This window comes from Lonchura striata, chromosome 7 (assembly GCF_046129695.1).
Source record: "Lonchura striata isolate bLonStr1 chromosome 7, bLonStr1.mat, whole genome shotgun sequence".
NCBI classification, from domain to species: domain Eukaryota; kingdom Metazoa; phylum Chordata; class Aves; order Passeriformes; family Estrildidae; genus Lonchura; species Lonchura striata.
In genome coordinates this window covers 4,336,829-4,362,045 of record NC_134609.1, presented here as the reverse complement: position 1 = coordinate 4,362,045, position 25,217 = coordinate 4,336,829, and the positions used below count along the sequence as shown (strand labels likewise).

At 39.9% G+C, this 25,217-nt stretch overlaps 2 protein-coding genes across 4 annotated transcripts in view; one reads left to right on the top strand and one right to left on the bottom strand.

Annotated features, from left to right (window-relative positions):
* PHYHIPL (phytanoyl-CoA 2-hydroxylase interacting protein like) overlaps positions 1-7,071 on the top strand; it is a 59,854-nt gene extending 52,783 nt beyond the window's left edge. For all 3 annotated transcript variants that reach the window (XM_031505167.2, XM_031505168.2, XM_021535157.2), the window contains exons 3-5: positions 1,135-1,309; positions 2,260-2,377; positions 5,822-7,071. In XM_031505167.2, coding sequence (XP_031361027.1) covers positions 1,135-1,309; positions 2,260-2,377; positions 5,822-6,356 — 828 coding nt within the window. In that variant the 3' untranslated portion in view covers positions 6,357-7,071. The remainder of the gene's footprint in view (positions 1-1,134; positions 1,310-2,259; positions 2,378-5,821) is intronic.
* The window catches only part of FAM13C (family with sequence similarity 13 member C), a 114,157-nt gene continuing 95,808 nt past the window's right edge, over positions 6,869-25,217 (bottom strand). Inside the window, exons 14-22 of the mRNA XM_021535095.3 lie at positions 23,523-23,733; positions 22,427-22,565; positions 20,992-21,073; positions 18,993-19,204; positions 14,428-14,511; positions 12,093-12,188; positions 10,684-10,883; positions 9,608-9,709; positions 6,869-8,842 (exon numbers count right to left, since the gene is read on the bottom strand). Of these exons, the coding sequence (XP_021390770.3) occupies positions 8,719-8,842; positions 9,608-9,709; positions 10,684-10,883; positions 12,093-12,188; positions 14,428-14,511; positions 18,993-19,204; positions 20,992-21,073; positions 22,427-22,565; positions 23,523-23,733 (1,250 nt within the window). The 3' untranslated portion in view covers positions 6,869-8,718. The remainder of the gene's footprint in view (positions 8,843-9,607; positions 9,710-10,683; positions 10,884-12,092; positions 12,189-14,427; positions 14,512-18,992; positions 19,205-20,991; positions 21,074-22,426; positions 22,566-23,522; positions 23,734-25,217) is intronic.

Genomic DNA, 25,217 nt, shown 5'->3' with positions numbered 1-25,217 from the left:
TACAGTTTCTTAATACAGAAAATACAGACAAGGGAAAAAAAAAAAATCCTTACAATCTTGTTTAGAGATCATAACCAGGAAATATCTCCCTTTCATTCCTTTTTTCCTTGAAAGACTATATGGAGATGGACTTCTATAGTAGTCCATCTGCCTATAGTCCTAGTATAGGACTACTATATATAGGTAGATGATTGTGGACTAGGATTTATAGGTGGACAGTTAAGGATGTCATTTAAAGTGCCCACTTTTCCCATGGCATCTTACTATTCTGTTATTACTGGGAATATTCAATAATAAATATCTCTCATTCTATCACAGCTCCTCAGGTACACTACAGAGAGTCATTGAACTCCATTGTAAGTCCTTTTCCCTACAGTTCTTACATAAAATGTCCCATTCTTCATTTTTTTCTGTCCTTTAGTGGTCTGTACCAGAGTCTTTGGTACTCTAGAAATCAAGTATTTCAACTACAACAAACAGCTATTTTTCTTGGTTGCACCCTGGGGCTGTGATATACTGGAAGAGCAAAACAGAGGATCTGAAGGGGCAGTGGAGGGGAAAGGAAGAGGTTCAGTGATAGGCTCAAGCTGTTTGGCTTTCTCTGGCCACTGCTGTACAGCAGGGTATTTGAAGGATGTGAACCAGCCATAGCTACTCTGCAATGTGTTTAATTTTCTCTGTTGAAATTTAGTTTGGAAGGTAGCAGCAGCAGTGTAGCGGGACTGATTGACAGCAGGAGGAATTTTGTTTGATTACATTCGCCAGAATAAAACAGTGAGAGCACAGGAATCTCTTAAATTAAGATGCCTTTGTTCTCAGTAGCATGTCTTTCTTTGCATATGTAAGCATAAATGACCCTAGAGTGAATTATATATTTGGGCTATATATAGTAGTATTACTCTACAGTCACTTAGAACAAATAATTCTTTCATACGTGCAGGTTATCCCCATGCCTGTTAGAACGGGTCTTACACCACAATCCTCTGCCACTGCTCACTTTGCTGCACCAACTTAAGTCTGCAGAGAAGAGCCAGGGCTGAGGACTATGCTGCAAAAGCAGTGAAGGAAAGGGTGGCAGATTGGTTTGCCTACAGTGCTGACTTGTGTGTCCTTCGGTGCTTTGGTTTGTGCCAGGATGTCCCCACCAAGCTGGTGGCCAAGGCTGTTCCCCTGCCCATGACCGTGCGTGGGCACTGGTTCCTGAGCCCCAGGACAGAGTACACGGTGGCGGTGCAGACGGCCTCCAAGCAGGTGGATGGCGACTACGTCGTGTCAGAGTGGAGTGAAATCATCGAGTTTTGCACTGCAGGTAACGCTGCTGAGGGGTCCTGTTCCGCAGGCTGGAGTCAGTTAATGCTGGCCTTGCTGCCACACTGGGCTGCTCACCTGCCAGTGCCAGCTGTGCTGCTGGCCTTAAACAGTTACCCCTGGAAACTGGAATTCACACTTTAGGCTTTGTGTGTGCCGAAGTTTGGCACGTTAAGCAGAGGCAGCTGGACTGCCCTTTTCTTGTGCAATAGCTTAGCTGTCCCAAAGTGCTGTGCCTGGCACCACTGCTTGTCCAGGCTAGGAAAGGGCCACTTGTGTGCCTGTCTCTGGCTACCAGCACCTGTGGGGAAAGGTAGAAGGGCAGTTCCCTGACAGCTTAAGATGTTCTGCTGTTCTGCCTTCTCTGCATGTTGCAAAGCCTCAGCACCACTAACACCCAGTCTCAAGGGTCTCTTTGGCTGTTCTGATTTATAAGGTTTCCTTAAGGTGTTCATGACCTGCTGTCATGCCTGTATAAAAGCTGAGGACTGAGGCAAGCTCAGTATGAAACCTGCATTGGTTAGGAAGCCATTTAAGCTGGGCCCTAAGCAAGCTTTGTTAGTACTGTCATTGGTTATTGGCTCACAACCAGGTATATTGTAGCAAACAGTTTGCCAAATGGTATGAACCAGAGAGGGCATTCCAGAGCTCCTCTGCAGTCCTGAGCTGCACTGCAGTCCCAAATACAGGGAAGCCAGCTCTAACATAGGAGATCTGAGCTGAAAGTTGCTGTGAGCTTGCAGAGTCTTTTTGAGGAAGGAGTGGAGAGAATCACAAACACCTGCTCCTGCCATTTGATTTGCTTGTTGTCACTGTTGAAAACTGGCGCATGATGTGATGTATATTACCAAGACTCTGTTCCTAGTTTTCAGTCTGCATGTGTCTGTGGCTTTTGGAGAGTGTTGTGGTTTTTCCTGCCCCCTGTACTAGCAGTTTGTCTTTCCTTTCCAGATTATTCAAAAGTTCACCTAACACAGCTATTGGAAAAAGCTGAAGTGATTGCAGGCCGTATGCTTAAACTGTCGGTTTTTTATCGGAATCAGCACAAAGAATACTTTGATTATATCAGGTAAGAAACTAAACATATTCAAAGTCCTTTGGCAAATTAAAGGAGTAATGAAAACAAGTAGATAGAGACAGCTGTGCTGAAGCTAGAGCAGAATGTCTGTATGCTTTATAGCCCATTCAGAGGAAGGCAAAGAATAAAACACAACTCGTTTCTTTCACCTTGCTTAACTCAGCACCTCCATTAGGAAATAAAAGTTTGTGTTTTGAAGCAGAAACTGAGGTACTCACAGGGACTTCAGCCTGATTGAAGCATCTGTAATCATAATGGAGAGTTTAGTAGCTAAATATTTCCATTGTACTGGGAAATTAAGAGTGAAGTGACTGACAGTAGGGGTATACAACAGTGTGCACAGGCGGTTGCCTGCATGTAAGAGTTCCATCTCAAATATTTGCTCTCCCTTGTACAACCATCCCATTTCCATGCCCAAATGCAGTTATACAGACTGCAATCTGAATGTTAATTTATAGACCATGTGGGGTGGGAAAGGGCATTATGTTTAGACAGTGTTAAACCACTGTGCTTCAGCCAGAATGAAAAAACAGGATAGCTGAAGGTAGGTTCCTTGTTCTGTTGGAGACCCAGTGTGCCCTCCACACATGGTAGGAAGCATCAGTGCAAGAGAAAAGCAGACTTTTTGACAGAAGGAGTCAAAGCTCGTGCTGCATGAGCAGGAGCAGCCACACAGGGTAACCTTCTCCTGTTAGAAGAACATGGATGAGAGGTAAGCAGTGTGTTGGAAGCCTGCACAACTGACTGTGCTTTAATATTCATCAGGAGATGGGGCTCCTGCTGGGCCACATAATTTCAGTTTTATGTGAGTGTCCCACTAGTACCTGCCTAGAAGGGAAAGTTTTTAAAACAACTCAAGGCAATCCAGCTTCAAAGAACAGGCACCACTATATTTGGAAACATTCCCACTTTATAGTCATGGGTATTTAATTTATTCCAAGAGTGTATTGAATATTGCAGATCATGGGCTTGCTCTTTCCTCTCTGTGTTTTGGAAGGTTTATTTTATTGCACATAGGGACACAGCTGCAAAACTCAGTAGAGGTAGAGAATAAATTGCAGTTGTTGAGGCTCTTTGAGGCCCTTGTAACCACTGCTGCCATCCTGGGCTGGATACCACAGAATGGAAATGCCTGTGCTGTTCTGATCCTCATGTTGCTTTGTTTTCAGCTATGTAATCATAGTGCATCTACCTTTGTGTTCATTAGTGTTGAAAATTGCCACTGAAGTGCATTTATAGCTGTGGGTTTGGCCTTGATCTGCAAAATGTGACTCTAATTGATTGCACTCTCTCTGTTCCTCTTCTTCCTGCTAAGTTCTTGCTTCGTTTGACACCAAGAGAGATGTTTTCCCTCTGTTAGTGAGCTAACAGAGACAAAAAGCTGTTTTACCAGGCCAGTGGGAAGCTACAATACCAGAACTGGCTGATGGTCACTTCTTTTGATCAGAAATAGACTAATACAGTCATAAGGGCTAATTCTTCCCCAGTACACCTGTCTGTATGCTATGTTAAAAGCCCTAACCACGTGCTTCCTATTAGGAAAATTCCTTGTCATCCCATGCCTGCCATGGTCTCTGGTGTCATCACACAGCCTGGAAAATTTCTGGTAGCATTGGCATACAGGCAGCTGTTCCTGGTTGCTAAAGCATCAGCCCCTAATGGAGGGGTGAGGTGAGCTCAGAAGGGGTGTTTGTGTCACTGCAGCTTATCCAGGCTGGGAGCACCAAAAGCAGCTCAGATCCCTGGAAAGGGCGACCTATAATTAGCCTAATTGGCCACTGGATGTCAGTGTCTTGCCACAGAAATGGAACCTGCTTTCTCGGAATGAAGCCTGACTTTTCAGGTTGCAGAGGTTTCAGGTGGTTATTTAAGCTTATTCAACTTTTTTTTTTCCTCCTTTTTTCTCCTTTGTCATCTCTTCAGTCATAAAATATCAATTATACCCCTCACTCCAGTCAATGTCTTATGAAATAGGGCTTGAGACAATATAAGTAGGTAGTATTTGAATGGCTCAGAAAACTTCTGAAATGTATCTTAGGGTAAAATAGAGTGCTGCTGAGGAGATTACAAATAATGAAAAGAATAATCACAGCTGGAGTATTACTGTGTTAATTTAGAGCTGTTTTGTAATGTATACAATGAGTTTGTTTGCTTTGACTACTACCTCCCACTTTAACCAAGCAAAACCTTCTCCCACACAGCACCATTTTACATGGACCTGTTGCAAGTTAAACAAAGAGAGAGAACAGTCTTCCTTGGCTAGTTTCCCCTTTCCTAAAAGAAGGAAAGAAGGAAAAAAGGAAAAAAAAAAAAAAAAAAAAAAAAAAAAGTAAAAGCAATTCAAGAATTCAAGAGGGGAATATAAGAATCATAAGAATCTCCAGCCCCACAGCCTCATGCATTTTTAGTCTGTCATGTAGTGAGTATGAGGACATTGTTCTAAGGGTCCCTAGTAAATATGGTGTTTTGCAGGACTTTCAAAAGGGGCTGGTTCCCTTTCAGGTATTATTTGGTTGCAGGTGCAGAGGGAGCCAAAGCTGCCACTGGAACAATTCCAGAGTTGTGTGGGACACAAATATTGGGGAATGTCCTGCTATACATAAAATCTCAGGTGCTAAGGATGGTTAGAGGGGGTGTTTTGGAGTATTCTCCTAAATTTAGCAGCTTAATGCTGCGGAATGCAATTTCAGATTTGAGGTTTTAAAAATTCACTTGTTCATTGTACATTTATTGTCACTGGAATAAAACTGAGCTAAGTTAAAAAAAAAAAAAAAAAGTTAGTCTTTTTTTCCCCTTAGGACTAGTGACTGCAGAAGCTGGATACCAACCAAATTGCCTAATTCTCTGTGCTCAGCTCTGCACTGATTGAAGTCAGCAGTAGCCCAATTAGACTTGAAATGATCATTTGGGGACAAAAAATACTGGTAGACAGTACACTCATTCCTATAACCTCTCTAAAAAGCATCCTTCAGAAATAACTTTCATTGGCAGTTTTCTACATGAACTATATACTGTCTATGCTAAAAATACATATTAACAAACAGTATATTCAGCATATGGAGACTGACTTGCAATAGTCAACATGTGTTTATTGTTAGAAATATAGTGTAAGTCTGAACAAATCAGCTAATTAAAGATATCTTTGTTTGTGCTTTTTTTGCCTGCATATGATACCCAGACAGCTGACAGAGAAGGCAGGCTGGAAAAACAGATTTTCCCCTTGAACAAGAGTTACTCTAGCTCGTCCCAAGTCTGATAGCACTTGATTTTCTTGGTCCTAAGACCATGATACTTAAGACCATGAGATCAGCTTCCAGCTTAATGGTTTTCCTTTGTCTCCCTTCAGTCCTGTTTCCAAACAGCATGATGTCCTAACTTACCACTTTTTCTTTGCCATGTTTTACAAAATAAACAATACCAGTCCTTCATTTGTAGAGAGCATCATGGGAATGCTATGCAGCCCTCTGTTAAGGATAACAGTGGCAGCCATGGCTCTCCAATCAGTGGGAAGCTGGAAGGCATCTTCTTTAGCTGCAACACTGAGTTTAACACTGGGAAACCACCCCAAGATTCACCCTATGGAAGATACAGGTATGAGATTGCAGCTGAAAAACTCTTCAACCCAAATACTAACTTGTACTTTGGAGACTTCTACTGCATGTACACAGCCTACCACTACGTCATCCTCGTGATCGCCCCCGTGGGGTCACCAGGAGATGAGTTCTGTAAGCAGCGCCTTCCCCAGCTAAACATAAAAGATAACAAATTTCTGACCTGCGATGAAGAAGACGGGGTCATGGTTTACCATCATGCCCAGGATGTTATTTTGGAAGTAATTTACACTGATCCTGTGGATCTCTCCCTTGGCACAGTTGCAGAAATTACTGGTCACCAACTTATGAGCTTGTCTACTGCAAATGCAAAGAAAGATCCCAGCTGCAAGACCTGCAATATCAGTGTTGGACGTTGAAACTTCCCTCATTCCTTAGCAGCCTTCAAACCTCTGTTGCCCATTTCCATAGTCAGACAGTTCTGTCGGAAGCATGCACATGCCGCTGTCACCAAAAGCAACTACCAGTCTTCAGAACCTCCAATAGCCTTCTTAGGATTTCTTCACTCCCTCTTTCCCTTCTGTTTCCCCGATGCTTTAAATGATTAGAAGTCCTGGATTTCTTTCTGGCAACCATTTATACCTAGATGCTGCAAAAATTGTTTCTGTTTCTTGCCAAACATAACAAAATCCTATATAAACTGCTTTAGCAAAATAAAAGTAACGGCTTATAAATGGTGTTTAAATATGCGTTAATTTTAACTACTGAACAAGTATTGGGATAACTGAACAGCATGAAAGGTTGTAATTGCAGCATGATTTGAATTTCAGAGCCTAGAAATGTCAGCACTTCCAACGTGTTGTTTGACAGTGTTATTTATGTTATTTATATTAGCTAACTGAAAACAGAAACTGTGTCTCGACATAATAAATATAATAGAAAAATATTTTATTTGTACTGTTGTATAAAATATTATACAATCATATAGAATATATAGATTACATTTTAATATCAATTGTATACATGTCATTAAATCATTTTCCCTTATCAAAGATGTAGTTTGTAAACTTCAAATAGCTCTGTATGTTCCTGTTGCTCTAGATGACTTTAATTAAAACAGATTTATGAAGACCATTTCTGATTCATAAAAGTTAAGTTATGAATTATTAAATCAGTACACTGAAACAACAAATGGCTGCAAAATAAAAAATTCCTTTTTTTAGCGTTCATATTGTTTCCTCCATACTACTTGAAGATGTGTACATCTTCCAAATCATGCCATTACATACTAGATAAATACAAACATGGTCAGTACATAACAGGCTTTATAAAATCAAAATCTTCTTACCAAGACAAAAAAAAAAACAGATTGCTTGTACTATGTGGTCAATACAAAATGACAGATAAAGCAAAACACTAAAGATGATTCAACTGGTTCCAGTCCCTTTTTTTCTTTTTTTTTTTTTTTTTTCTTTAAGTAATTCTTCCCTCTTTTCTGTCTGGGGTAGTAATTTCCCAGAATCTCTGCTTTTCATTTCTAGTACAAAACCTGCTGATAATCTTTCTATTACTAATCCACTTTTCACACCAATGGCCTATCACAAACAGTGACAATACTCCTTAATATTACAAAGTGTGGTGCTTTGAAGGTTAAGAAAGATGCGTAAATCTAATGGAAAAATAACTTTTTATAACCTTATTTTCAGTAAACAAGAAGTCTAGCAGTCCTCATCAGATAACTGTGACACTCACTTATATACCATGTACTTTATCTATCCAAAATATCTTAGCATAATGCAGTAATCTAGTCCTGTTTTTCTATATATGTGGCAATTTATAACACAAGAAGTACTTCAACATTTTACAAAGTGCATGCGTTTAAACGAGCTTTGGTAGTTAGAGAAGCGAATGTTATAGCGTCAGGCAAACCAAAGTGCAAAGGTCAATAGAGAAATCAAAATTAGCATGTAGTTGATCTATTAACTGACTCCTAAATTCTGTGAGCCAGGACCTGTGAATTAGTGAAAAGGACAGCAGCCAGTACATTTGTTCCATCTTTTTTCAGCAGCCTGTAGCTGTTTCATTTTGCCAAGCACTTTCCCTTATTCCTATAACACCACTAGTTCCATTTGGCAGTCTCCTTCTGGCCTTTTCTTCCAGGAGCAGCATCGCTCTGCTCTGCTCCCAGCCCTGGCACTGCTTCTTCCTCCACACCTTTCTCTGAAGCCACTGAATTGAATGGCAACTCTGTCTTGACAGCTAGAGTATGTTCTGAGTGTGTCTTTCACTCACTTGAATTCATTTCTTTTAATCTATGAATCAGCACCTTAACAGCAAACATTACTAATTAATTATAATACATGTTAATTCTGGAAACAAACATGTGGCACTTTAGCATATCCTAAGATGTACACTACACTTTAGCATGAGCTAAAAACCTGCAGAACATTTCTTCACACTTTTACAGCAGGTCAAACTGAGAATCTACATTACTTCAGCATCCTTTTAATTTCTTAACATTCTCACAGTGCACTTCAAGGCTTTTTCTAAAGGAAAAATATATACTATATTCCACTCACCCGTGCTTAATATTCTTGCATATTGCTGTCCTCTCTCATCACAGCTATTATAATTGGTAAAGTGCATCAAAAATCTCAGTGTGTCAAATAATCGTGCAGCAGACCAAGAACTGTAAAATGACTTTCTCTTTTTCATTACTTGTTTGTTTGCTTGGAATTATTTTTTTTCCCTAGAGAACAATGTCACAGCACTGCATTCACTTCAAATCGTTTTGGAAATGTCATGCTTACTGATGAGAACCTCCAGGAGCCTGATTTTGGCTTTTGTGTGCTTGTATTCAGAGTATTCCTCAGCCATGGGCACCCGATCTTCTTTCTGAGGACTCCTATGAAATGCAAATAAAAGCATTTTATCACTTTTTATGAGTAATAAGAGAAACAGTCTTAAAAATTAATTCTGCAACAACTGATGAGGATTGGGGTTTTTTTACTAATTGTAAATTACTAAGATAATTTGACAGGACCAAAAAGCTGTAATAGACAGAAATAAAATCACATTTAAAATACTGAATTTTCATATACTAGACATTCTTGACAACTGTGGAAGCATAATTACTTGAGTCTCAAATAGGCAGAGAAGTCACAATAGTGCTTTGAAAACTGTTACCAGTTACCACTGTTACCAGTGCCCATATACATCATGGTTTTCAATAAAAAGGTTTGCTAAGTGAAGAGGAGGAAAAGCAGAGTGAAAAATGGCCAGTATTTAATTCTGGGTAAAAAAACAGTGGCTTCTGGTTTTCAAATCTGGCTGTTCAAAAATGGCCCAACTGCCAAGTCTATTCCCTGCAGAGTGACATCCTCAGAAATAAACTTTTAGCAGCCTCCCTTGAGCTCAGGGAATATCCTGTGCTGAGGTGGGTATAAACCCATTGCAGGCTTGTCCTGGAAGATCCCCAAATCCTGGCTTTCCTCATGGATGACCACATCTTGAAGGAACTAAGCAGGGAGATAGATGGACATCTCCAGAGACCGGACATCTCCAGGGTGTTTCCTGCCCTTAGGTACAGCCCCTTTGGCCTGCTCACCACCCAGAGTGCCCACCCTCACAGAGACCCAAAGGGTGCAAGGAGAGGGCTCTGCTGAATTACCTTCCTGTCTGCCTGTAGAACTGCTCCTCAAACTCTCGAAGAGCCTTGCGAAGTCTCTTCTTATCAGCTCTTGTTTCTCTGAGATGTTCGAGCAGAACTGGCCTGTGAAACAGAGACAGGAATGTGAAACCCCCTTGTGCTTGGGAGGTTGTAAAGCCCTGGATTTGAGCTTCTGCTCTGAGCCCTTGGCAGGCACTGACCAGAGCCCCAGGACATTCCATCACACTCCATACACAGTTGTAGTCCTTCCTTCTTGCTGGTATTGCAGCTAATAAAGGGAAGGCAGAGACTCTGGTCAATGGAAGAGGAGAAGCATTCAGGACTGAGCCTAACTGCTGGCCTAAATTCCCTGTGGAATTAATGGAGTTGACAGGGCTCAGTGTCTCACAGGAGGAAATGCTGTAACTGAATTGCAGTCAACATACAAGCCCTGCTCCTATTTGCAGCTGTTCCCAATCATTACTGTGATGCACTTGAAATGCTAGTGGTACCCAGAAGCATAATTTTTGGAGGCCATGTTTTAGCTAGTGTTCAGAGAATAAGGGTTTAAGCAGAGAGAGAATTCTGTTACAACATTTGCTCCTAGTAATTTTTTAAAATAATGACAAAATGCACAGAAATATCTTCCCAGCATTTATGAACAAACTACTGTGTACATAGTTGAATTACCTAGAAATCTTAAGTAATTTTTATTTGATCTCTATAGTGTTAGAGTCTAGTTAGCTTCATTTATGCATCTAAGATCTCCCAATCAAAATACTAAAGAAAAATACCATCCCCTAAGGTATAACAACATATCTGTTCCTGGAAGGCACAGTCTTCAACAAGTTACCTTTCTCTTCCTGGAGACAAAAAGTTGGCACAAAGTTGTTTGAATAAACAGTTCAAACCACCAGTGTGCTGCCCAAACAATGAATCTCCTCTGCCTCCTCTCTCCCATAAAAGAGCACTGAATCACTCCTTTGGTATAGAATATACCTATGCAACAGGTATGGCTCATATTTCAGGCTCATATTTCACTTACAAAGTCTACAATAAACATATTAAAACATTCAGGGGGAAAAAAGAGAACTTACATTGTTGCCTCATGTAAATTGGACATTGACAAGGCTGTTTGCCTGTAAACTTTCTTTTCATCCAGAGGTGAAATATGTGCAGGCTCACTCTCCTCCTGTGAGTAACACAGGTGCTCTTCAACAGGGAAGCAAGACATTGGGCCAGATGATAACTCATGGCTGCTTTGAGAAGGATCTTCATCTGAGTCTTCCTCCTCCTGCTTGGGAAGTGCAAAACATTATCAAATTGTTTAAATGATAATGATTCCAGTTATAGGCTGACAACATAAAGAATCAGGATCTGACTTCCTGGATGTATTCAAAACAGGACACACATATTGAAAGGTTTACCAGGTCTACTGGAGGTTGTTCATGAAAGCACTCCGGGGGTCACTGGGTTACTGTGCATTGCCTACCAGGAGTAAAAAGGACAGAAGCTGGTCCTGCTCCCAAGTATCTCCAGCCAGCAATTTATTTCTGTCTGCCCAAAAGCCTTTACATATAGCAAAGATTTAACTAACATTCTGTATTTATGTAAGCAGTGCAGTCTGTCTGGAACTTTACTCCTCTTATATCCACATCTCCTGTGTGTATATTATATCCAGATCTTTAGACTGCAGAAAGAGTTGGAGGGAGAGATTCCACAGTTTTATAGCTACTAGTGTTAACTACTAAAGTAGACTGATATTGGTGTCTTGGTTACATTCTTCCATCCTCAGAAAAAAAGCTGTGCTATTGAAAATAACACTTGAACAAAAACTCCACAGAACAAGGCTCCCAACAAGTAACACTTAGGGGGAATTTCAGTGAAATTTTTCAATTAAATACCCGTGTACAAGTATGCCAAGCTTTGCACTGTGATTTCACAAAGAAATGTAAGGTTACACTGTCATCTAACAAGACAATAATAATTTTTTAATTGACCTAGCCCTGCCTACTATTAGATTAGTATTTTTGGTAGACATGCTAATTAACTTCCACTGTCTTCACTATGAGACCAGTACTGTTCCATTGCTCTAATATATTATTAAAGTACAACAAATTTCATATATGTGCTCCATGATTGATAAAAGAATTGCTGATAAGATATAAAAGTTAGGTATAGTGACAGCAGGGTCCTTCATGGAAAGAGAGGGGTTTCCTTTTGTGTTGCAGATGTTTTCCATGATGGAAAACTAATGTCAGCATTTGCTGTCTTACCCAGCCCACTGAAGTTCTTGACTCAGAAACTGCTGCTGTACATTGGAACCTCTAGCATGCATAGAAGTTGAATTTTACAGAGCATTTTGAACTATCAACACCCTGTATTAACCAACAGGCAGGTTTTTTGGTATCAGTTGTTCTATTGTTGCTAAATGGACATACAGGTACAAATCAAACACAGCATTTTGTATGTTTCCTTGACAGTGGATTAATTCTTTCCAACTTACAATTGTTGTGATCAAAGATGGGGCAGCCAGAAGTTTCTTGATAATTCTGTATCTGTCATAAAGAGGTTTCATGAGACTCTTTTCTTGCTTAGTTACCTAAAGAGAAATCATAACAGAACATAGACCTCAAAAATTAAAAAATAAAAAGTAAATTTTAAAGTTCTCATTTTCTCCTGTAAAGCTGAGAAAGGTATTAAAAGAGTATGAGCAGATGTGTATTTTGCTTCAATAGATATTCCATGGGAACTGTAATTTAATCTATGCAATTTCTAAAAAACAAAATGACAATTATTTTCTAATGGACAATATCCAGTGTGTTTTCCCACTTTCTTGAGCCACATTGCCCAGGCAGAGGGCGAATAATTCTCTCTCTGAGGCTGCTGCTGGATCAGTAGGAGTTCAGATGTGCTGCTGCTGTGCCTTGCATTGCCAGCTCACCTCCTTTGCTGTGATGACAGCAGCAGGCATGGCACAGTCTGCCTGGGACAAGGCACTCGTTGGGATGGAGAGCACCAAGAGCATGGCTCTGCAGCTCTGTGCAGGGTTGCTGCCTGCATCCCTCACCAGAGCTGCCTTCCACGAGGGGGATTTACCCTCTGTTCTTTTACTTTGTTCTTGTCTTTCATGAGCACTTGAAGCATTGATTTGGAAGGGAATATGCTTTAAAATCAGGTGTTAAGTGCCTGATCCAGCCAACAAACGTTCACAAATACAAAAGTACACCTTAGAGAAACTAGCTGTGCACTTGATTGACTTACTGCATTAAGAAAAACAAAAAGTAGCAAGTAAATTCCACAAGGGGAAAAACACCAAAAACAAGACAAATCACCTCCCCACCTCCCAGCCAACCAACCACACCGTGCCACCACACCCCCAAAATATAATTTTTCCCAGTGGTAAAATGTCCAAACAGTCATTTGCTCCCTAATCCACCATCAGCCTCTGCTCATCAGCTCCCACACATATGAGCACTCACTGGGTGCAAGTTCTCTCATTTTTGGCACTGCAGAGAGGCCCAGGTGCACCCACTCAGATGAGTGGTAGGTCTGAAGAGCCACAGAGTGGCTGATGGCACAGGCAATAGTGCAGAGCTGCTCAGACAGACGAACACCTGGTCAGCAGGAGCAAGGGGGACAACAGACAAACACAGGCTGGTGACACTGCACACCTCTGGCCGATGGAGGGCTTAGGGACCACTTCTAGAGCCACCCTTCACTGTGGAATGTCAGGGCTTGCCTATCCCAGCCTGGCCACTTCTCTTCCCCAGGCATCATGTTCCATTTAACTACAAGCCAGAATGCCAAACAAGCCAGAAGAGGTAATTTTTTTGCTTTAAACTGGTCAGTGGTCTCTTTGTCTGACCTTGTCAGGTGATTCTGGATAAAGATGGTGCTGAGCCATACCAGACAGCAGGACAAACCTCAGCCCCAGCACACTGCACTGTGTTTCCAGGCTGCTGTTACAGAGCTGCTTCAGCCCTCAGGACACCCTCTCTGAACCCTGTGCTACAAAGGCTCCCTGTTATTCTCTTTCCTGTCTCTGAATCAAGTCTCTTTTACCTCTATATTGCACTAATAATACCTTTTTTTCGTTTTCCTTCTCAGGAAATATAATTTCTTCATACCCTTCTTGCATACTTACTCCATCCCTCAGCTCTCATTCCAAGCCCAAAGAAGATGGAAAAAGATTAGATCAGAATCAGCTGGCATATTTTTGGGCAAACAACGGTGCAAGTTCCCTTTTCCTCTACCACAACAACTACTAGCCAGAAACAGACATTCACAAGAATACAGACATTGATATCAAAAAGAAATTCCTCAGCGGTGTAGAAAAATTTTCAAATCATCATCTCACCAATTGTGGCATTTTTTGTTTGCCCCTACATTCAGCAATGAAGTCCCTTGAAGGGATTTTAAGAAATAATTTAAGTCCTGCTGTGTAGTAAAGGCAAACACTATGACAGGTCCTGTAATTTTGTAGTTCATATCTCCGATGGTGCCCTATATAAAACTTTCCTCAGCTGGTAAGCATTCTAATCATACATGACAGCAGAGCCAAATCTTCTGTGAATATATAGTCTTCCAATTTTATCCTCACATCTTGCATTTTCCAATTATGGAGAGATACAGAGTCACTTTTTATTTTACTTTAATTTCTAACATATAAACTAAAGTATCAGTATAAAGAAATAACATTTATGCCTGAAAATTAGTTTAAAATAACTGAAATTAGGATAATTGTGTAAAATGAATCTAAATATAATTAATATGCCAAAAATATTGGTGAGAGAAGTTAGATAATTTTTAATTTAGCTATCTTTCCATGGCATACTTACAGGTTGTCCATGAATACTCTCAAAATATAGTAGACATTTCTGAAGATTGATTTTTTCCAAAGCCATTTGCTTTTTTGTCATATCCTATTTAAAAAAGTTATTTATAAGATTGTGAGTCAGGATTGCATGACAAGAGTACAGGTACATATCTGTTTAATAATCTCTTCTTCCCTGATAAACATTAATAATGAATTCTATTTCTGTCTGCACTGAGGTCAATGGGGACTTGGCATTAACTTAGCAAGAAAAGAGTCCAAAATTACACAACATATATATTAAGTATGTTTAGTTGATAAAAATGAGAACAGCCACCATTTGAGAGAAATTACTCAGAAAGCTGAAAAATTGCATAGAGAGCATTCCTCAACTTTTTAATTATTCATCAAGAAAGATAAATAGATTTGTCTTGGCTGGTAAGAGAAGTAGAACATAAAGATCTAGCAATGCAAACCCAACCTGTTATGGTAAACAGCTTATTTCTGTTCAAAAATTGCAATATGAATCACTGGTACCCAAAGAATTTTGATTTTTCAGTGTTGGTGAATAATGAGTATCTGTCCAGATGTGTGCTGTGGGGAGCACACAGTGCAATAGGTATTTGTCTCCTCTCTTTCCCCAGCTCGACCTGCCCTGGCAGTTGCTTATTTTCACCTGGGCCAGAGCACCAGGGTGAACATGAAGTGAATGTCATTTCCCACAGTCTCCCAGGTCACAGCAGGGCCACTTGGGTTGGGGCCAGGTGTTCCAAGGTGTGGGGGGGATGAAGTCGTGTGAAGAACCATGGAGTTTGGGGCACACACACACAGGGGGCCTTGCTGCAGAAAGCTGATGACAAGGGGGCTTGTAGTGACAGCTAAAAAGTGACTACTAATTAGACCCTACCTTTAAAAATAAATCAGCCTTGGAGAAGTGACACTCTTCTAATACCAGAGCACCTTGCTATTAACTTCGACAGGAGCAAAATCTTTTTCCTTTGATGCTCAAATGCAAAAACAGCACAGAGCCATTAATCAGAACTGCTAATCACATTTCCCTAAAAGGTCTGCATGAGTTAATCACTCTAAAATCATCTGTCATTTATGTTAAGAGATGAGCTGCTAACTAGAATGCAGAAATATTATAAATCAGCTAATTTGTTTATTTATTGCTACTTCCGCAATTAATACGAGGTTAATTCTTTCAAAAACTATTAAGCCTGGAGCAGCTGAGTGGTTAGGAAGAAATGGGGTGATCATTAATATTGATTTTACACAAGAGAAACAATCTCAAGAGGGCTTAGCATTTGAGCCTATTTCATTAGCTCATTTTATTAGCAATCTCAAGACAGGTTGGTATTCAGCTAAGTTTGAAATAGCTGATCATTTCAAAATGAGAGAAGGCAGCTGAAGTCACAAACTACAGAATTGTCTGAGACATCTTAGGACTGTAGGCTATACACAGCAGCAGGAGATTCAATGCTAATTAAATAGAAGCACTGCTTCATAGCCAAGGAGAATATGAACTGAAGTGGGTCAATGATGAGAAGACAGATACATAAAGGGAGCCAGTCTGAGAAAAGCCTTGGGGGACAGGCTGCAAACATTCATGCAGAAGGCAAAAGTTATTTGTAACATAGAAAGAAAGAAAAGGGGGACTTCACCTAAAGATAAGATAGTAGTTTGGTTTCCATAACTTGAAACAGAGGCACACAAAATGTTGTATACAGTTATCTTCCTTACTAGTCTGTTCTGTTCCCTGCATGCTTATGCCTTCAAGCTCACTGTTGTTTTTCCAGACAGAAAATACTAACTGGGGACAGAAGGACAGACAGCCCAGTGAGGGCTGGGCTTGCCCAGAGCCTGTCAAAGGCAGTGCTTTGTTTCCATGCAGGCACAGAGGCAGCTTCCCAGGGCCTTAGTCTGCCACTTGGGGATGTGTGGTGGCTCATTACAAAGCAGCATTTTACACAAACTTAGAAACAAGAAGTATAAAGAAAGGCAACAAGAGACATGACACCTCCATAGAGCAGTGCCAGTTCCCATCAGGCCAGCTCCAACCCTGCCCCTCTGGGAAAGGCTGGGAGCCAGAGCTGAGTGCCACAGAGCTGCTGCTCCCCAGGGCACTGAGGCACAGCCCAGCCACCCCACACTCCCATTGGATTCCGAGTTGGGTCTTGGATTTGTTTTGTGGGGGATCTGGTGCAGCTTTATTTGCCTTTTATCTCTTGAACTCCTACATCTTTATTTTTTTTCTTAAAGCCTTGTACCTAAACCCAAGGTGAGCTATTACATAAATTATCGTCTCCAATAATATATTGGGAGATGGTAATTTATGTAATAGATAAAATAACAGGTGGACACCCCTTTGTGGGGTACTGAGCCATTCACAGGCCATTTTTCTTTGCCTTCTCATTCAATAACTTTACTCACAAGCTTTTTTGCAGGAGTAGTGTTTGGTTCTGGAAATCATATTCTGCTGTTTCCTATTCAGATCTTGTGGTCTGAGCTCTTTAGGCATACTGAGATTCTACTCTGCACCTTTCTAAGGACACACACTTGTATTTCAGCAGGGCTTTAGAGTTTTTCCACAGTGAACTTCAGGGGAGAACTTGGCAGGCTTCCATGGAAATCTATCTTTGGCCAAAATAACTAAACACCTAAAAAAAAAAACCAATTCACTGCTACTTAGTTTACTATTAATCTAGCTCGGATTCTAGTGCAGGATCTAAATGTTATATAGAAAACAAAATATTGTACATAAAATGTATCTACAGTAACACCAAAGTTGTTTGTACCTGAAATGAAGCCTTTGATCTTTGTTGTTACCACAGACACCCTTGATTCATTTCACATCATCAGTGCCACAAACCTCATTCTCCCCCAAAAGTCCAGGATGACTCATAATCAAAATCCAATCTTTTTTAGTGTTATGCTTAGGGAGCTACTAAAATATATCATTTTGGAATAAATCAGTTTGATTTCATGTTATTCCTGCTCAAGCCTCTGTTCCCCAGCAGTTTTGATAACTATTACCAAGCACCTTTGCTAACAGATAGTTTTTAAAACACAAGTTCTCTCCACAAGAAAACAGAAAATTAATAAGATTTTTTCTTTAATTAGAAAATATTGTCATGTACAAATATTTAATTTACATTACTTCCTTGTTTGTGAAAATATTTCAAGCCCTCACTGCCATTTCCTAAATTTAGAAGGGTCTCTTAGACTATTAGGCTAAGTCCAAAAAAATTAAAACATTATTTTGATAGATACTCCCACTCTTACTTTTATAAGAAAGTTTTTTTGGACTGGATTTCATTACAGACATCTGTTTTGGTGTCATCCAATCTCACCTCATTAATAAAAAAATTAATGACTGAAAATATTATCCTACAGTCTGCACTGTTAGGATTTTAGAGCTATGTACAGAATAGCATGGTTTTGTTGTCTTTTTTGTTTTCTGGTTATGAAACAGTTCTTCCATTTCATTTTTCTTTTTAAAAAAGTAGCACATAAAAAGAAACAATCAAAAAATCAGTCATGTATGCCCAAGATCTGAGAAGCATGGCATTGTTATGCAGAGTCTTGGTTTTTATATAGCAACTAGTTGTTTAAGAACCAAGAATAGAAACAAAACAAAAATTAAAAATTATCTCTGCTGGGTACTCTCTGCTACTGAAATCCACCCAGAATAATTTCTTAGTTCTCTCATAGTTTAGCATTTAGTTCTTCACCCTCTCACCACTTCACCTTTCTAATTCACCAGCCAAAGTCTAAATGCTACTGTCTACACTTAGATTTTAGTTACTATCAGGTCAGCAGCATCCTCTGACAGCAAAAACAGCCCCCAGAAAAGTGGGGGTTTTAGTAGGTATGTTTTAGTACGTATAATTTTAGAGAACCCTATATAGTGCCAGGAATGTGAAGGCACAGCAAATTTTTAATACATGTACTAGTTTTAAAACATAAACTGACTTCCCAGCCTAGCAATCATGTTCCATGGAATATTGCTCTTACAATCAGAAGAGTAATTGAGAATATGGAAGGGAAGAGGCATGATCAGCACAAATGTACAAGGTCAGGAAAGCAAAGCAGTCTGTATGGTTGTGCTGTCCCTGTCACCTCAGTGTGTGTTACTGACTCTGCAGAGGCTTTCAGCATTTCTCAGCTCAGAAGGGATCTTTGTCATCAAAATACCTTCAGCAATGTTTTTAGTCACACAGTTTCTGTGGACTCAAGGTGCTTGTGCTGCCACCATCTTCAGTACACCGGGGTATGCAGGTCTGGGCACACAGCCTCAAGTCAGCAGGTTCCAGCAGTGCCTGGCAAACAGTTTCACATGTGCATCTCTGAGCAAAAAATGCTTAGCATTGCTGAAAAAAGCTTTCTGCACCTCTGCACCTGAGCGATTCTTCTCAAAACAGTCACTTCTGGAAACTGCACTACAGCTCCCACCTCACTAGAGAGAAAATGCACTGCAGTGCCAGCAGACAGAGGATGTGCACGCCCTGGCACACCCTGAGCCAGCCACACACCAATATCTGCCTCAGGTGAGAGACTTCTGAGGGAACAGCCATGCTTCTTAAATACCTTAATAGTCTCAGGAAGGTTGAAGTGTTGTCTTTTCTCCTTTAGTCGTCTCAACACACTGTCCATGGTTTCTTCCACTGAGGGAGCTGGTTCCATGCTTGTGGCCTCCTGTGTGCCAGCCTCTTTAGAGGTGCCACTGCCTTCACAGTGCTCATTTCTTTGGGGCGCTGTGGAGGTACAGTTTTGCTCTTCTGACATTCTGAGTTTCAGCTCTGAAAGGCAAATTGCATGGCAAATAAATAAATTAGAATTATTTTCAAAGGAGTTTCCTCTGACACTACTAGGAAAAAAAAAAAAAACAGAACTTTCCTACTTCTTGCATACAATTATTATGATACCACAGGCACATAGGAAAATAGTTCTGCTTCACTCTAACGTGTAACATCTTTTCCTTCCTAGAGCAATTTAAACTGTCTCTCTCCCTTCCAAAGGCCACCCTGCCATGCCAACCCAGCTGCTCAAGTGGTCCTCACAAGGAGAAACAACCACTTTCTTAAATGACTTCCCTTGGCAGAAGAGCACCTGAGCACCCAGCAGAAGACAGCAGCTTCCCAGTCAGCAGCCTGCCTGGATGTGATAAAGCATGTGACTCTATTAACTTGACACCAAGCCAAAGCCCCTGGAGCTCCAGGGACCTGTACAGAGCAACAAGGAAATTGAATTAAAATCTGAATTAACTCCCATAAAACCAGATTTTGTTCCAAGTATACGCCTTTCTGGTGAAGGACCTTGGGCAAGGCAGGAGATTGATGTCTCCAACTGTATTAAATTTGTTGAAATCCATGCAGAAACAGTAATATACTTTTTTAGCTGTGACAGTCTGAGGATATAGGCCAGCTTTGTGGGGAGAACCAGTAATTTTTAGTAAACCCATAGAGCTGGAAAGGATAGACAAGCCTTGCAAACTTGAAGAGGAATCTACAAACATTTGGGTGTTTCCCATTTCACTTGTACTTGGTATGTGAACTTCATGAATCTGGTTTCATTTAAAAGCAGTGCCATTTTTCAGGATAACAAAAATCAAGGGTTGTCACAGGATTGAGGTATTTGGGATGTGAAGGTGAGGCTGATCTATGAAGCCTAGACCCTGTGGATAGGAGGTTGAGTGGTTGAGTCAGAGATACAATTTTCAGAAAAGTAACCATGTACATTGGCCATTTCTTTGCATTTGCCCTTCCTGGATTTGCAACACAGAGTTCAAGGGGAAATAATAATAGTAATCATCATCATCTAGCAGTCATACAAGATAGTACTCAAGGGAGAATTTCCAGAAGAAATTTACTTAAAGATAAGTTTCCAATTCTTTATTTACCACAATCACATTGTCTATAACTATATCCAGAATAGAGATGAAAGATAATACTACAATTTATTTAGTAGTGAGAATTCATTTATAACAGGGAAAAAAAAAGATTTAGATAAATTATAAATAGCCTTCAAAAAAATCAATCAGTCTTGGCTACAGACTCCCTTAGGGAAAGCATCTGATACAGCCACAGATGTTAATGGAGTGGTATGCAGACAGTCAAGGGCAAAACCTGACCCTCAAGGCTAAATTTATTATTAAGGAAAGATCTGGTTTTATGATCAAAATAAATGAAATCCTTAGAGATGTGTATCCTCAGTCCTAAAGAAACATTTGCACCTACATTTGTGCTATTACAAGGAAACTTTTAACTTCTGTGTTTTAGACCCTCATAAAAGTACAGCATTGCCTTTTGCATGAATGTTTATAGTGACGAGGGAGAGACGAAGGCTTTTTCCCCTTCCCTTTCTGGCCTTGGTATGAAGGTTGAACTGGCTCACTTTAATCCCTGCTTTCAGGAATCAAGGCAAGTCATATCACATAACATCTTTCTTGCCATTGGGAGTCTTATTGCCACACACTGTGAAAAATAAGCAGAGCAGTGAGGTTAGAAAACTGACACTAAAATGTTCCAGGTACACCCCTACTTCCAAAAGCTGCAGCAGCAAAGGGACACAACATGCTATGATGTACCTTTAAGCTGCTTCCGACCTTTGGCCAGAGCATTCATCCACTTCAGAACTTCAGGATTGGAAGTCTTGTCACCATGAGAAGGCTGAATGCAAAGGAAAATGTAAAGAATGTAAAGAAAGAGAAGGAACTGACAGTGAAAGGATCAAACAGATAAAACCCTCCCCACCCCCAGTGTGCTACAAAATGTCCGTGGTTCTGACTGCACTCTATCAGAGTCATGCAGAGCATCTGGCTTGATCATGGCATTAATTTCTCATGGCTTATCTCTCCCCATTGTGACACAGTGCCACAAGGATCTGAGTGTTATGTCTCTGATCCCAAAAAGCACAGCAATGAATGTTTCAGTCTCTGACTAATTGGATAAATAACTTGAGGGACTTCAAAAGGATTGAACAAATACCTAATTTTAGTCAAGTTCCTTAGTGATTTCCAGGATGGTAACTGAAGCTCTCTGTCCTTTGCAGGAATAAGCTCTTACTTTAAGACAGGGATTCTCTTGGGAAACAGCATTTTTAGAATTAAAACTGACCTGCTTAATTAATCAAATGAAAAATTCTGTGCAGGAGTGATTTCAAAAGAAACAAACAACAAAGGCTTTGTAGATCAGAGGTTCTTTTGCATTTAGAAATTGCCTGCAAATTAAAGTGAACTTACACTGAATCTTCAAAATTCAGATATATAAAATTGCAAAAGAGTTTTGCAAAATAAAGCTTCTGAAATACTTTCTTTTCTGGCCATAGTGTGAGGGTTGTTTAGGCATGAAATTGTGCTCCTAGGAGCATATGATGACCGCAGAGCCAAATGGTGCATAACTTTAAGGTTTTGGCCATTAACAGGATTAAAAAGTAATATATAATTTGCTTTATTTGAATATAGTCACAAACTAGTCACACAAAGAAAATGTCACAAACTTCCCTATTTCATGCTGTATACCTCCTTAGCATCAGGTATGGTTTGGTTTCTTATACTGCACAATTTCCAGCACAGCACTCACCACTGACCTCAAACCCCCACAAATTTTATTTCTCTGGTTTTTGCCATCAGCTTCTACAGAGCCCCAGGCTTTGGAGGATCATAGGAGTCTGCCTGAATGAAGGGATCTGCAGAGCAGAACAAACTTCCAGGCAAATTATTCCCTACAAAGCAAATAAGTAGCTTTTTACCTTTTGTACCATTTTATTTCACAGCCTGTCATCCATATTTCAATGATTCACACTTCTCAAAGATGAATATTTTGCAACAAAGGTAGTCCAAAGAAAATGTAGAGTCTCAGAACTACTGCATACACAGGAATATGCTGAAAAGCTATTCATTGAAGTTTTCCCTATTTCATTTTACCAGAAATACCCAAACTCACATTGTTTTGAGTAAGTTTAAATACACTGGGATCCTTGCCTCCCTCTTGGAGTGTTTACCTTTTCAATTATTGTCTTACCAGGTATTTTTTTTCTTGCTCAAACTTTTCTTCATACTTCCTAATTTTTCTCTTGAGGCTCTGAAGATGTTTGGTAAGCTGTGTTACTGTCTGTGGTTCTTTGCAGTCTTCACAGCTACACCTAGAAGAACTTCTTGGCCTGCAAAAGCCAAAATCAGACTTGTGGGATCTAAGAGCTGGCTAAAATGGACCCTGCATTTTCAGGCACACTTAACCCTTAGCATTTCAGAAGTCATGGCTATTCTATTCTTCCACTGGATAGAGACAGCTTAGTTTTACAAAGTAAGCATAAAATAATTACTTTTGCTTGAAGGCACCCTTAGAGTATTCTAATGGGTTCACCATCTGCCTTTCATTCTCTCTTTTTTTTTAATTAATCGTGGGATTTCTGAATATATTTCAAAAAATTAATCTAGTAGGCAAAAGCCTGATCTGGTATTTACATTTAACACCCACACCTTTATTCACAAATCTTGCAAGTATAACAGGAGATTGTGGTGACGTGATTTGTAAAAGTAAGCTCAGGGAGATTTTCTTTACTGGAAATAAACATTATCACTTTGAAGACAGTTTAGTTTCTGATTATTTACAGTTATGAGTCAATAGAGCTGATTATTATCCATATGCAGCTGAAGCTAAAGCTCTCTATATAAGCTTTTAAATTTGATTCCTCTCTGAAACTCACAGCTTGGTTTCTGGAAATCACATACATGCACTGTTCATATGCTTTATGTCACTGTCACCCCTCATCAGTGACTCAAGCTACAGCTCAATTACAGCTGAATTTTTTAGTATGATACCTAGAGAGCCCTGTCTATCTTGTATTCACTCATCATTTTAACTACTAACATTTAGAACTGCCCTTGCTAACTATGATTAACAAAGACTTCAAAAATACATTGTACACTATTATGACTGACAAAACACTAGTTCCTATTTCTGGTGTTGCAAATTATTAATTTCAAAATATGCCACAATACAAACATCTGCTTTTTATGACATAGCAACAAGTGAAAGAAAAAAACATGAAGAGTCAAAGGTTGTGAATTGCAGAAAAAGTCTTAAAATACATAAGAATTAAAATAGATTTTCTTACATCATGAAAGGTTGAGCACTTGGTGGAGAAGGGGCAGACTCAGTGTCTAGATTAAACCTCTGGCTTTGGCTGAAGATAGAGCAGCGTGGTGACAAGAGAGGATTGTCTCCATCTGTGATGTGATACAGCAGTCGGCTGGTCCCTAGGGAGTGATGTTCCTGTGGGCTGCTCTCCATGTCATTCTGCCAGTCCCTGTGGGCTGGCACAGGCTCTAGGAAGAAAGTATAAATCAGTGGGGACTGAGGGTCACTCACATGGGGTTGAGATGCCAAGGTCAATAAAAAGTTGTCTTTACAAAAGCATTCTAAGCTTAAGTGAACAGCAAAGAGATCAGCAAAGTGTTGCATGCATGGTGGACACAGCACTGAGGATGAGAAAATAGAAGTACGGCTACTGGCTTCATATAAATAATTTTTGAGTTCCACAGGAGGAGGTGGATGGGTGTATTTATAAACTCTGAAGAAAAGATGGAGAGTTTCCCAGAATAAAAGCATTACTTGTATTTTCATAGATCTATTTGCTTTTGAAAGCCACTTTCCTGAAGAAAACGGTGAGTGCCCACAATAAGTTTAATTTTGTTACTTATCATATACTCTCTTGGTGAAGAGAAAGGAAGGTCAGAAATATAATATGTCCTGGTGCTAAGAACCTCCAGGGCTGCTTGCAGCATCCTGCAGGATTTTGTTGGCTAACAGTAACATACCCTTGGCTCGAAGAGCACAAGATATGAAAATAACAACCACCACCAAGAGCATTCAATTTATTTACTCAAGGTCATGGGCAGTGGCTGCTCATTGGAGGAGTTATGTTTGTGGCACTGTGTTAACTATGTGTTGGACTGTAAATGCAAACCTCACCACAGGTCCCTTAAAAAGTAAAATTTGTTTTATAGTGATGGTCAAGCCAGAAAAAGTAGGAATTGATTACTCTCATCCCACTGGTTCTGTTTATGGGTAGCATGAAAAATAATGGCACCTTACAGGGCCTACCTAGGGAACATCAGGGGTTAATCTTCCAGTACTCTACCTGTGTACATTGAAGGGAATACTCAATACTGAATCTTCTTCCTCACCCTCAGTAGTTGAAATGGATATGGATGATTTAACCTAATCAATATTTTTGCTATCAGATGATTGGGATTTAATGCAGATTATACTCCATGATCTCATAAAAGTTCTTGCCCAAATTTTTTTCTATCTTGCTTTGCAAAATCAAAGTTTGTGCTCTGACTCAGATTCCCCTACAGCAGTTTCCACAGTATATTGTGCACCAGCTACATTATTATCTTTTTTTTTCTAAACCTGTTCATATATACAGCTTTTTAATTAATCTCTATTACCTTGCATTTCTAGGTAGCATGTGTGTCAATTCTGATCAGTATTATATTTGCCATATGTCATGAATTCCAATACATTTCACAGAATCTTTTTATTCAATGGAAGTCTAAATCTACACTTAAAAACAACTGTATATGAGTTTACTCACAGAAGAACTGGCAGGTTTAGGTAAGTTCTTTTACCTTCACTTTCAATTTTCTGCTTTACACATGGGACATTACATTCCTATGCTGAGTATTTTTTTCAGGATTAGAAATGAACCTTTGTAGTACATTTTTATTTGCCCTCTTCCCAGCAAATACCAAAACTGCAAATCCCTATTACTACACTATGACAGTGGCAAAAAAACAGGTCTGAA